The sequence below is a fragment of the Phyllostomus hastatus genome, unplaced genomic scaffold (assembly GCF_019186645.2).
Source record: "Phyllostomus hastatus isolate PE091 unplaced genomic scaffold, TTU_PhHast_1.1 phas_contig_524, whole genome shotgun sequence".
NCBI lineage: Eukaryota > Metazoa > Chordata > Mammalia > Chiroptera > Phyllostomidae > Phyllostomus > Phyllostomus hastatus.
In genome coordinates this window covers 15,293,401-15,307,144 of record NW_025333900.1, presented here as the reverse complement: position 1 = coordinate 15,307,144, position 13,744 = coordinate 15,293,401, and the positions used below count along the sequence as shown (strand labels likewise).

General features: G+C 37.0%; 1 protein-coding gene across 1 annotated transcript in view; it reads right to left on the bottom strand.

Annotated features, from left to right (window-relative positions):
• Positions 1–13,744, bottom strand: part of HFM1 (helicase for meiosis 1) — a 91,111-nt gene that overhangs the window by 17,275 nt on the left and 60,092 nt on the right. Inside the window, exons 30-31 of the mRNA XM_045847142.1 lie at positions 4,472–4,552; positions 4,117–4,229 (exon numbers count right to left, since the gene is read on the bottom strand). Coding sequence (XP_045703098.1) covers positions 4,117–4,229; positions 4,472–4,552 — 194 coding nt within the window. The remainder of the gene's footprint in view (positions 1–4,116; positions 4,230–4,471; positions 4,553–13,744) is intronic.

The following is a 13,744-nucleotide window of genomic DNA, read 5'->3' as shown; positions in this document are numbered from 1 at the left end:
ATGTAGATATTCTTCAAGGTTCTTTAACATGTCTTCTTCTCACTCTATACATTCTTAATCAAAGATTTCATCTCCTCCCATAGCTTCAATGATCATCCACATGGGAATGACTCTCAAATCTGTATTTCTAGAATAGCTATCTCTCCTGATTTTCAAAGTTACATATAGCTGTCTGTGAAACAACTTTAGTCAGACACCTCATACAGAACCAGGCCTCTAGTTCAGTATTTCCCAAATAGAACTTAGCTTGTCTCTACACCACCAAGCTTGCTTTTCCTTTAGAGTTCCTACCTGAGTGAGGCCCTACTTTTTCCCCAGATGCTTAAGCCCAAAAGCTAGGCATGGTCTTTAACTACACCTTCTAAGTCACCCCTCATAAATACTAAGCTAGTTGATTTTATCTATGGAAAATATTTTTAAACTTCTCTCTACTCCTACACTAGACTAGGCCATCAACTTGCCTGCATTATTGCAAAACCCCTTCTAATGATTCATTGTGTTCCTTTTGTATCATCCTCTGCCAAGGGTGTCCAACTTTTTGGTGTCTTTGGGCCACACTGGAAGAAGGAATTGTCTTGGGCCACACATTAAATGCACAAACACTAACAAAAACTGATGAGCAAAAAGAAAAATTTTAAGTAAATTCACAATTTTGTGTTGGACCACATTCATAGCCTTCCTGGGCCGCATGTGGCCCACAGGCCATGGGTTGGACAGCCCTGCATCCATTCTCTACATTACATACATAATAAACTTTATTAATGCAACTCTGATTATGTCACTGATTAAAGCCCTTCAGTGACTTCCCAATACTTCCAGAATAAAGTCCAAATCCTTAAAATATCACACAGATGTTCATGATCTAGCTTCCACTTACTTTTCTAGCTTCATCTCTCTCTACCACCATACCCCCTACTTGTAATCAAAGTCCAGACATACTGTATTGCTTCAGTTTTTTAATGAAAGAGATCTCTATCTCTTTCTCAGCTCTGGAATACTGTATATTCTCTATTATGAAATGCTTCTCTATCTCTCTCTACCACCATTCAGCCCACTTCTGCCCAGTTCTTCATACTTGGCGTATGCCTATATATCCTTTAGGTCTTGGTCATGTTTATTAGGAGTCCTTTCCTGGCCTACCAAATGTGGAGTGAGTATACTTTCTATCCAAGTTCAAGTTATCTTACACTTCTGCCACAGAATCACTCATCACACTATACTGAAAAAGCTTATTTACTTTTTTGTATCTTTCACTCAATTATAAGTTCTATGAGAACTGGGACTAAAACTGTCTTATTCATCACTGTATCTTAGCACCTATTATAGTGCTTGGCATATTCTTGATGCTCAATGAGTACAAAAAGAAAAAAACTAATATAAGAAATATGGAAGAAAGGAAAAAAGCAAAAGCTTGAATTGCTAAAAATTATCTCAGATGGTAGTCATTTCAAACTGCACATTTCTTCGTTTTCCAATATTCCCCTTGTTTTAGCCTCATGACTTAGACTCTTCATTCTTATATAAGCCTTAGAAAAGAAATTGCCATTCTGCCATTTTCTTGACTTTGTTCTGTGGCCTGATCCACTATTTTGCCCTGGATATGATGAATTAGGCTTAGGATAAGTCTGTCATGACTAGCCTTATCAAAGAGTAGGAACTCCAATTTCTTTATTACTTGGAAGGGAGGCTCTTGCTCAGTACTTATCTAGGTACATGAATCAAAATCAGCTTCAGACTTCCCAGCCCAGGACAGCACAGATAGAGCCAGGGAAGGGCAAGAGTGTCTAGTTTCAGTTGCTGAACCAAGTCAAGCTACATATCCCTCTTTATTTCCCTTTTCTGGGGTGGGGGGACGGGGAAGCAAATGAGGGAAGTGGCTGTAAAAATGTCCCAAAAGTGGATTTACAGATTGATTATTAAGAACTATAACATTTTTTCTTCTGGCCAAGATGGAGGCATAGATAGACACACTGTGCCTCCTCCCACAACCAAAATAAGGACAACAACAATTTAGAAACAAAATAACAACCAGAACTGACAGCAAATGAAACTGTATAAAAGTCAGACAACCAAGGAGTTAAAATAGACACATTCATCCAGACCAGTACGAATGGCGGGCAGAGAAGGGAGAGGGGTCTCAGCATAAAAAGCGGTGGCACCAGGCGTGCAAGGCACCCCAGGAGTGCAAGATGGCAATTGGCAGACCCTGGGTGTGGGGTGGCAATGGGAAGACCCAGTGAGGTGGCAACTGTGAAGTGAGGCACTGCGTGCAAGGTGGCTGGCTGACCGGGTGGTCCCACATTCGTACACAGATAAACCAGGCGAAACTGGGGAGCGAGACAGACCACGCAACCCAGGGTCCCAGCATGGGAAAATAAAGCCTCAATCACTGATTCAAAACACCCGAGGAGGTTGAGGCAGTGGGAGAGACTCCCATCCTCACAGGAGAGTTCGTTGGAAAGACCCACAGGGTCCTAGAACGTACATAAGCCCACTCACCTAGGAATCAGCACCAGAAGGGCCCGGATTGCTTGGGGGAAGTGGTGGAAGGGACTGAAATCCTACAGAGAGCAGAGCAAGTGCCACTGTTCCCTCTTGGACTCCGCCCCCACATACAACATCACAACCCAGAGACTGGGTTGCCCACCCTGGTGAATACCTAAGGCTCTGCTCCTCACTACAAAACAGTCACAACAACACACACACACAAAAATGGCCCAAATGGAAGAACATATCACAAAGTTCCACAGCAAATATAATTAAGCAACCAAGAGACAGCCAACCTATCAGATGCACAGTTCAAAACACTGGTAATCAGGATGATCACAGAATTGGCTGAATTTGGTTGCAAATTAGATGAAAAAATGAAGGCTACACTAAGTGAAATAAAGGAAAATGTACAGGGAACCAACAGTGAAGGGAAGGAAACTGGGACTCAAATCAACAGTGTGCACCAGAAGGAAGAAAGAAATATTCAACCAGAACAGAATGAAGAAATAAGAATTCAAAAAAATGAGGAGAGGCTTAGGAACCTCCAGGACATCTTTAAATGTTCCAACATCTGACTTATAGGGGTACCAGGAGGAGAAGAGGAAGAGCAAGAAGTTGAAAAGTTATTTGAACAAATAATGAAGGAGAACTTCCCCAATCTGTCAAAGGAAATAGACTTCCAGGAATCCCAGGAAGCTCAGAGAGTCCCAAAGAAGTTGGACCCAAGGAGGAACACACCAAGGCACATCAAAATTACATTAGCCAAGATTAAAATGAAGGAGAGAATCCTAGAAGCAGCAAGAGATAAGGAGACAATTACCAATGTAGGAGTTCCCATCAGACTGTCAGCTGATTTCTCAAAAGAGACTTTGCAGGCAAGAAGGGGCTGGAAAGAAGTATTCCAAGTTATGAAAGGCAAGGACCTACATCCAAGATTGCTCTATCCAGCAAAGCTTTCATTTAGAATGGAAGGGCAGATAAAGTACTTCTCAGATAAGGTCAAGTTGAAGGGATTCACCATCACCAAGCCCTTATTTTAAAAAATGTTAAAGGGACTTATCTAAGAAAAAGAAGATACAAAACATGTACGGTAAAATGACAACAAAGTCACAGTTATTAACAACCAAACCTAAAACAAAAATAAAAACAAACTAAGCAAACAAGTAGAACAGGAACAGAACCACAGAAATGGAGATCACATGGAGGGTTATCAGTGGGGGAGTGGGAGGAGGAGAAAGAGGGAAAAGGTAAAGAGAGTAAGTAGCATAGATGGTAGGTAGAAGATAGACAGGGGGAGGGCAAGAATAGTATGGGGAATGTAGAAGCTAAAGAACTTATGACACATGGATATGAACTAAAGGTGAGGAATGTGGGTGGGAGAGGATGTGCAGGGTGAAGGGGAATGAAGACGGGGAAATGGGACAACTGTAATAGCATATCAATAAAATATACTTAAAAAAAAAGAACTATAACACCTTTCCCTTTAGAAACACTATCATAACTAATGGTCATATTCCTAGTCAAGACCTAAAGTACACTGTTGATGTCTACCTAACTGAGACCCAACAAAGGAATATTCACATACATTTAATTACAGAACAAGGGATAAATATTATTAAAACTAACCTTGAGACGTTTAACTGGAGGAAGAGATGAAGCATTTCTGTTTCTTAAATCCGATAAATATGAAGAAATTGTCGGCCCTTTCATTTCTGATTTCTGTGCCACTCCAGTTTTACCTATGAAAAGAAATTCTAGATTCTTTAGGTTATACTTTAGCTATTGTTCATACAAAGCCAAATTTCTTTAAAATTTCTAATCTAATATTTACTTTTTTCATGTTTCCCACAAAAGAAAGAAAATTATTTGTTATAAGCTGCATAATATAAATATCACACATAGATATTTAGAATGTAATTATTATTTATCAAAGACCTTCCAATTTTTAAAACCTGAGATACACTTGTTTTATATAACTTACAGCAGTCATGTCCACACGTCTGTTTATTTTTACAGTGATGGTTACAGTCTCGGTTTCCAGGTTTTTTGCGAGTAGTCGTTCCTAAATTAATATAAGATAGATCTATTTTTACTACATTTATTATTATACTTAAATATAATTAATTTATATCATCTTTTTTCTTTCAGCCAGTACAAGAAGATTATGATTTTCACATTTCCTCCAATATTAACCCACTTAATATGTAATTTTTTAAAAGATAGTTCTGATAAGTTAGTCCCTGCCCCATTGTTGGCCCCAACTCAGGTTTCCACAAGGAACACTGAGCCACCTATAAGCTTTTGTTAGCACCCCTGACACAGAGTAACTCGTACTTCTTGTCCCAAATGAGGTAAGAATAAGGGTGGAGTTTTGAAAGTTTTTTGCTGCTTTATACTTAAGCCACAAGAGCTAGGAAAGATGCAAACTTCATGGCATTTTGATGGTGTCATTGATAGCTGCTAGGAGACAGAGCACTACATATTTAATAAATGTTAGAAATAAGTATCTTAGGGGTATAGTAAATTTGCCGTGTAAATTCACAGAAAGGAGAGATTGCTTCCAACTTGATCCCCAAAGCTAGAATTAAAATATCTGAATATGTAATTTATTCATTAATTATATTTTAAATAGGCTCTTTGATCTTAGCTCTCACTAGTATCAAGGAGGAAGGAGAAACATATGAACTGGTCCTTGAAGGACAGACAGGATGTATATATGAGAAGGGGATCAGGGGATGATGTTCCAGGCTAAGGACATAATATCCAAAGGCAGCACATGACAGATGGTAGAAACAGAAATTAGTTTATTTTTGCTGAAGCATAGATTTTAAATGACTAGAAGTGTAGACAGTGAAAAGCTTTGAAACCTTTAACCTTTCTTGGTCTTTTACTCTTCATTTTCAGTGTCTCTGCTCCATCAACCTTTCTCAAAGCATGGCACATCTAGACAAGGATAATACTGTGTATGTATAGCACCCTGGGTTAAATGGATGACCTGCTCACCATATGAGGCAACTGGCTAGACACCTTGAGGGCTAAGCAGATCAATGTATTTGGTACTGATTAAGTAATTTTCCTGGCAAATGGAAGCTAACAGCTGAACAGCAGTGTTCCCAGCTGAACATAAACAAGTTTGGAATAATATAAACAATACACAGATAAGGCCACTGAGACTGTAGAAGACAGAGATAAGACTCCCGTACAATTCCGAAACTAGAGATAAGGACACTCAAGAACCAGAAAAGTAACTAAACGTCTCCCTCTTCTGGCTAACACAAATGACTACTATTTCTTTCATCTTCCCATCTCCAAGATAAAATATACCCAAATTCCAATACTCCACTTTCTGAGAGCACCCAATCCAGAACTCACCTCTGCTTTCTCTAAATGCTCCTATGAATCACCCAGCTCAAGCTGAAATCCTCAGATAAGCTCCTCTCAACTCCCTGAGATGACTCACAGTTCTGCCAGTGCTGTGCTTTCCAATACCCAACTTTCCTCAGATCCAGGTGTGCTTCCAGCATTACTGGCTGAAAAGTTTTGACATTAACACTTTACAAGGTGGGCCATGGCTTGCAAAGTTTTGCCCAGATCATGATCTCATCTCTCATTTAGTTACCCTATTTCCTTTAATCTAGTCCCACAATGCTACAATTTATTCTATGTTCTGTTATTTCATTAATCTACCTCAAGTTCAACTCTGATCAGATCATTTGTCCACTTAGAAACATTAGCTACTTCCTGCTGCCAATGAAATTAATTCTTTATTGAAGGTCCTCCATAATATAATTCTAGCCTTCCTTTCCAGCACCTGTACTAACCTTACATCCACCAAAACACATTCACTTGCCATTATTCAAACAGTCTCAAGCCTTTCTATGATCGTACCCTTGATATTACCTCTTGTCTTCAAAGACTTGCACTTCCTTGTCTATCAGAATTTATGGAGATCTATCCTAATCACCCCATCTGGAAGTGACTTCTCTATCCTTTGAGCTGCTATGGCATATTCTTTGTCCCTCTCTACTTCCTGTATGCTGTCTTATATTTAATGTATTTACATGAATACCACAGTGGAAAAATATAGAGCACCCTAAACTAGAGTAAGAAAACACAAGTTCTTAACATGGGCTCTTGTCTGTAAAAAACAGAGATTAAAAATAACACCTGTTTTGTTTACCTCACAGAGATAAAAAGATACAATTAAGTATGTGTAAGCACTTTAAAATTAAGTGATAAATTAATCTCTATTACATGAATTAAAGATTCTACTGTAATTATAAAATTAAACTTGTTCTGAGTGCTATAAAAGAGGTACACTGCTATTTGATAACACATCAGTTCCCTAGGAAGTGACAATTGGGCTGAGGAGTAAGAGTTGGGGTTAACAAGGAAAAGAGGTAGAAAAGTGTTCCAGGCAGAGGGAGTAGCATACCCAAGGGCTCTATGACAAGAGAAAGCACTGAAAAACTGAAACGTCAGTGTGGTTGATGTTCAACAACTGAGTGTACAAGATGAGACCGTAGTGGTAGAAAGGCTGGCCTATGTTTGTAGGGCACTCTGGCCGTTGCATGTCTCCACACAGGCCATGTAGGGAAGCCTCAACTACTTACAGAATGCCCTGTGATTCTCCTTGGGACATGTCAGGATAGGCAGTCTTGTGAGAAGTTAAAGGCAATTTCTCATCTGTCTCTTTATCCTCCAGGAGGCTCCCTATCTTGCACGTGGCTGCCACAAGTTTCTCATTTGCCCCCTGGTTCCAGTAAGGCATAGGACTTTTCACCTTGCCCCTTCCAAGTAGGGCTGCAGGCTATGAAACCGCTAGCTACAACCTAGAGTTGACTCCTCAAAAACAAAGTAACCCACCATTCGCATCACCTGGCCCCTCCAGCAAGCAGTGGATACCACACTGATCTTGTTTTGCTGTCTGTGTAAGTAATAAACTATCTAAATCCATTTGGGTCTCTTGTGTTCTTAAATAGCCAGTTCTGTGAAGGTTAGCTACCCCACTGCTACATACAGACTGATTGACCACGTGACAGTATGGAACCTGCTAATGGTTTGGATCTTTTATTGTAAAAGCTATGGGGAGCCACTGACGTGTTTTAACCAAAGAAGGGACGTAATTGAATTTGCATTTTAAAAAATCAATCTATGGAGTATACTAAGGAAAATGGATTTGAGAGGGGTCAGAATGGATGCAAGAAAACTAACTTATATGTGAAATCTAAAGAACAAAATAAACAAATAAAATAGAAACAGATTGATAGTACAAAGAACAGACTGACAGCTGACAGATGTGAGATAGGTTGGTGGGCTAGTTGAAAAGGGTGAAGAGATTAAGAAGTACAAATTGGTAGTTACAGAATAGTCACAGAGATGTGAATTACAACATAGAGAATACAGTCACTAATATTGTAATAACTGCATGGGGGCCAGGTGGGTAGTGGAAATATTGGAAGGACCACTGTAAAGTATGTAATTGTTTAACCACTCTACTGCACATCTGAAACTAATACAGAATAATATTGAATGTAAACTGTAATTGAAAGATAAATAAATAGGAGAAAACTAGTTAGAAGCTACTGCAGTTGTTTATACAAGAAAATGAAAGTAACTCAGTCTAGGTGGAGGGAGAAGTAGAGTCAAAAAGAATAGACTGATTTGAGAGATATATAGAAGGTAAAAATATATTTTATGGACAATCAAGGGGAGTGCTTTTCTTTCTTGAGCAGCATGCTGTTGTCCCTTAAGTTGCATTGCCGTCCTTTTAGTCCAGCAATACCTACCTTAAATTCATTCACTATTTCAAAAACACAAATATATGGAGACACTTCACCCATTTATTCTCCCTTCATAGATATCACCTTCCTTGAGTCCCCTGTCCTCCTTCTAACACAATCTAGGCCTATTTTATAGCTGTCACCCTGGAATTTCCTTTCATTCAACTCCTGGACTGAACCCACTATTCCTGGATTCTTTGACTTTTCCTTTCCTGGTTGACTGTTTTGTTTTATTGCGCTCATCCCTAAACTGCCTAAGAAAGAATGTGTGACAGTTAAACTTTCTGAATCCTTGAATGTATTAAGATATCTTTATGTCACTTTCAGACTTGAAAGTTTGGCTGGGTACAGAACATGGGGTTCAGAATCATTTCCCCTGGTTTTTTAAGTCCATTGTCTTCTAGCATCCAGTGTTGCTGATACAAAAACTAACACAACTTTGGTTTTTGTTTCTTAGAAACATTTATGATTTTTTCTTTAACCATGAGTTCTGACATATTGTAATTATGCCTCCTTTGTATATCTTCTATCATTTATCCTAACTGGCACTGTCTTTTTGATGTGCAGACTTATGTTTCAAGTGTACAAAATTTTACAAATTATGTCTTCTGGTTTGTTTTTTCTCCTTTTATGGAAAACTTCTTAGTTAGCTATCAGACCCCTAGACTGCCCCCCTTTGTCTTTTATTTTATGTCTCCTTGTTTCTTTGATTTCATTTAGATTGTAATGACTTTATGTTCTGGCCCTCCAGCTAAGCTATTTTTTTCAATCATAGCTTTTATTTCCTTTTACTTGCTCTAGTTATTGCTTGTTTTCATGGCATCCTATTCTGTTTTATGGTTGCAATTTAATCTTTAATTTCTCTGACATTACTAATTAGTTTATGTTACATTTTATTACATTCCTGAAATACCCTGTTGCTCTTTCATTCAATTTCTGTTTGCTTATTTGGGGCTTTCTTTCATATGATCCAGATTTTCTTCAAATGTCTCTTCATCTGTGGTTGTCTAAGTCAGTCCTATTCTAGCCCCATTTCACATAGGAGAAAATTAATTCATATGGAGGTTAGTAATACACTCAAAACTATGCAGATAATAAATAGCAAATTTGAGATTCTAATTCAAGAGGTCTAATTCCAGAGCCTGATCTTTCAACCATCCTGTCTCCCTAGTTATACTGCTGCCTTAGTTCTCCACAGGTAATATATTTCATTTATTTAGGAAAAGAACCTACTGTTTTGGGGTTGGGAAGACAAGGAGGAAATGCTTTGCTTGTTGTTTTACAGGGATAAGGAATTGCTTTGTTCCTTAATCCAGACTTCTAACAGCTGCATCTCTAAACGTTACCACAAGATGGCGTACAATGATTACACGCGTTTGTTCCCAAGGGTGAAAACTAACTAGGATCTGGGGTTCTAATTTTATAGATTCTGGGAACTCCCCAAAACTTTAAGGAAAAATTATCAAGTCTTGTCAGGAATTAAGGCTGTATACAAGTGTTGTAATGAAATACTAGTATATGGATATTACCTAAATGAAAAAAACTTTTTACTATAATTTTGTGAACTCTCTGCTCTGACCCCACTCCCTAAGTTCCTCGAATTGTCTGAATTTGTCTTATTAACAAATATAAGCTTACAGAGGTTTATAATTGGAAAGATAAGTTTCTCAGAAATAATTGACCTAAGCTGTACTCTCAGGTGTATTGTAAAGGGATTCCATATTCCATCACTATCATAATCTGAAATTCATACATTTTCATGGTTTTATCACATATTATATTAATTTACATATAATTAAAGTATGTTTTTAAAGCTCCCAGTTCCAAACACTTAAAGTAAAATAAATTCACATTGTCACCTAGGAATATACTTAAAAGAAATATTTAAAATTACTTTACGGGTGTCAATTAATTGCTGCTGGAGCAAGGGTCAGTTGCTTAAAAAAATTCAGGAAAAAAACTGAAAATAGCCAGACACACTTAGCCTCACATCCTAATTTTAAATTTAAATAATTTGCTCTGTGCACAAGCTACTGGAGTTAATATTGCTAAAAGAGTTTTACTTAGATTTTTGCAGTTCCTGATTTATGTTAATCATAGATTTATGCACATTACGATTTTACTTTTTAAATGAGAGCATCTTCTTTTATTTTTTTGTGAAATATCATACAAAAATTTTGTTTTTTATTTATCAAAAAAGGATCACACTGATGAATTGGAGTTCTTGATTTTTCAATTTAATGCACATATACACTAAAGAATATAACGAAAAGCAGACTTCCTTTTGACTAGCATTTAAATGTGCACACTTCCAAAGTGCTTGAGCACTGGTTTTATCCTTGCATTCTTCAAGTACATTAAATTTTCATACTCTGGCTGGCATAGAAAGTGCAAATGAATCTATTAATGTCAAATCAATTTTCTTCAAATTAAACAAAGCCCATACTTCTTATTGAGAATGCATTTAAAGGATAAGAAGGTTAAATGTCTAATGTTCCATATTAAGAACTGGCCTGAAAAAATATTAAAATTTTTTGCAACTAAAAAGTATTTTTTTGCATTGCTGTATCTTTAAAAAAGCAGAAATATTTTTTCTAAAGTCTAAAAACAACTTATCTCTTGTACTATTACTATATATGAGAAACTACTGCTGAAAGGACATTTTCAAAGAGTTATAGAAAACATACAAATAATTATATTATGTACACTTAGGTATATGCTTTTGTTTTATAGATAGTCCTATAATTTGACAATATATCATATTAAAATATTTATTGAACTTGCAAACACATTTGGAAATAACCATCTAGCAACTATATTCTCTGAACTGAATATCAGTTTGTATCACTTAATAGCATGGTCTGACAAGAAGTCAGAAAAACTAAAATTTGGTTTTGAGAAAGCCTAAATTTTGTTTTCACAGCCTTAGGAGGGTAAATCTGACCCCTTCATTGTGTCAGTTACTGAGAAAGATAATGCAGATTGTGTACGTATGTTATACTTAGAGGCATAACTATGTATCTTTATTTCAGAATATATTAACTGGCACATAAGAACCGAACTGTACCATCAGGATGTTCATAAGATTTGCAATGACTGTGTATTTTAAGTGTGTGTGCACATATGTAATAAAACAGTTGTCTGAGAAGAAGTATCTTTTATCTGTTTTCCACAGTGTTGTGCTAAATATGTGGGGAATTTTGACCTTTATAACAGGCTCATGCTAGTAGGAAGTATAATAAATGTCCCAACTTTTTCCTACAGTTGCAAGTAACAGAAACTATTCAAGGTATTTTTAAGAACAAGTAGTAGGTAGGGTTTTGAAATGCATTACATGAACAGAGATATCTCACAGAATCCAAAGGTAGTAATGCAGCTAAGCATCAGGAGGGACTGAAAGCAAGAAGTGGAAAGTCATCAGAACTCTGGCTGTAGCATTCTCCCCTTTGCTTCTCTCTGTATGTCTCCTTTACTCTTCTTGTCCACCATCCACCTATCTAGGATCCTTTCCATACCTGGAAAAATATGGCTATCTTATAGTTCTGAGTTTATATTATCTTAGTGCAGTCATAATTCTACGTTGTCTTCTCTTCTTTTAATTATGTCTTTCAATTAAAAAAAAAGATTTAATTTATTTTTAGAGAGAGGAGAAGGGAAGGAGAGAGGGAGAGAAACATCAATGTGTGGTTGCCTCTCATGCAATCCCTACTGGGGACCTGGCCTGCAACCCAGGTATGTGCCCTGACTGGGAATCAGACAACCCTTTGGTTCTCAGGCCTGTGCTCAATCCACTGAGCTACACCAGCCAGGGCTCTAAATTGTCTTCTAAAACTGAGGTATTTCCATCCTTCTGGGAATTTGATTTTGAGACTGATTAAAAGGTCATTTTGGTTCCTGATATTTTTGTTGTCGGGAAAATAGTGACCAGAATGGAGATCTGAGGAAAATGTAGTATAAATAAGGCAAACAAGTTACTTCTGTGATGTTGTAGTAAGTTCTAAGAAAAAGGGGATCACTGAAAGCTAGGAAGAAACCCTACTTTCTTTTTTATTTCTAAACATATACACCATGAGCTTTCCCCCTTTTTTGATAAAAAAAGGAAAAAGGAAAGTACTTCCTTCTAAAAGATGGTATACTATCAATAATGGTAACATTTAGAAAACAATTCATTAATTTACAAAACATTTTCACATATACCTTTTTCATTTGCTTTTTAATCCCATCTAAGTAGGTATTCCTCCAATATCATTCAATAGATACTTACTGAAAACCTACAAGGTACCACTTTCAAGATATATTTAGGGGACAATGACAGGACATGCTGACATATCAGAAATGGAATAAGAGAAAGGAAATAATCAAGAATGATTCTTAGGTTACAGTCTTGAGCAACTTGGTGGATGGACAGGTGGTAGGACCACTAAATGAACTAAAGACTGGGAGAGAAATAGGTACAGAAGATGCAGAATGGAGAAAGGGAGAGAAGATCACAAGATCAGATCTGAAAAATTGTACTGCCTAAGAAATGCCCAAATAGAGATGTTCAGTAGACCTCTTTATGTATCAGTGGCATTTAAAGTCTTGAATACAGATAACATCACCTAGAAAAATAATGTACACAGAAAAAAAGGAGGCCTAAGACTCTCTTAGGTAACTCCAACATTTAGAAATCAGAGAAAGAAAGAAGAGTAAGGAAAATATGAAAAAAGTAGCCTTTGAAAAAGGCGGCGAGTCAGGGAAGAATAGTGTCATGGAAACATTTCTTCATTTGCTTATTAAACACAAACATTTAAGCAGGTACTTTAATGACACTTTTTAAAAACTGATCATTGGTGTTCAATGTTGCTAAGAGACACTGTTTTCCTCATTTTACAGATTTGGAAACTAAAGATCAGAGAAATTGTAATTTGCACAGATCACAGCAGACAGTACATATCAGAGCCAAGATCAGAACCTACATTTTTAACTCAAATTCTTTTTGCATAACTTTTAATTTAACTATATATAAAAAGCTAATGTTTCCCTTTTGTGCAACTTTTAATTTAAGTATATATAAATAAAGTACATATGTAGTAAATGCACAGAACAGTGAATTCTTACATAATGAACATACCCATGTAACCAATACCTAGATTGTGCAACAGAGAATTATTAGTACCCCTAAAAACCAATCTTATGCCCCCTTTCTGTCACCTCTGTCAAGAATATCCCTTATCCTAACTTCTAATAGCATAGATTAGTATATTGTTTTTCCAGGACTGCCAATAACAAAGTACCACAAACTGGGTGATTTAAAAAATGTATAAATTTATTCTGTTATGGTTCTGGATACTAGAAGTCTGAAATTAAGCTGTTGGCACAACACACTCACTTGCTACCCTCTCAAAGAGGATCCTGCCTTGCCTCTTCCAGCTTCTGATAGCTCCAGAAGTTCCTTAGCTTGTGGCAGCTCCAAACTCTGCCTCTCTCTT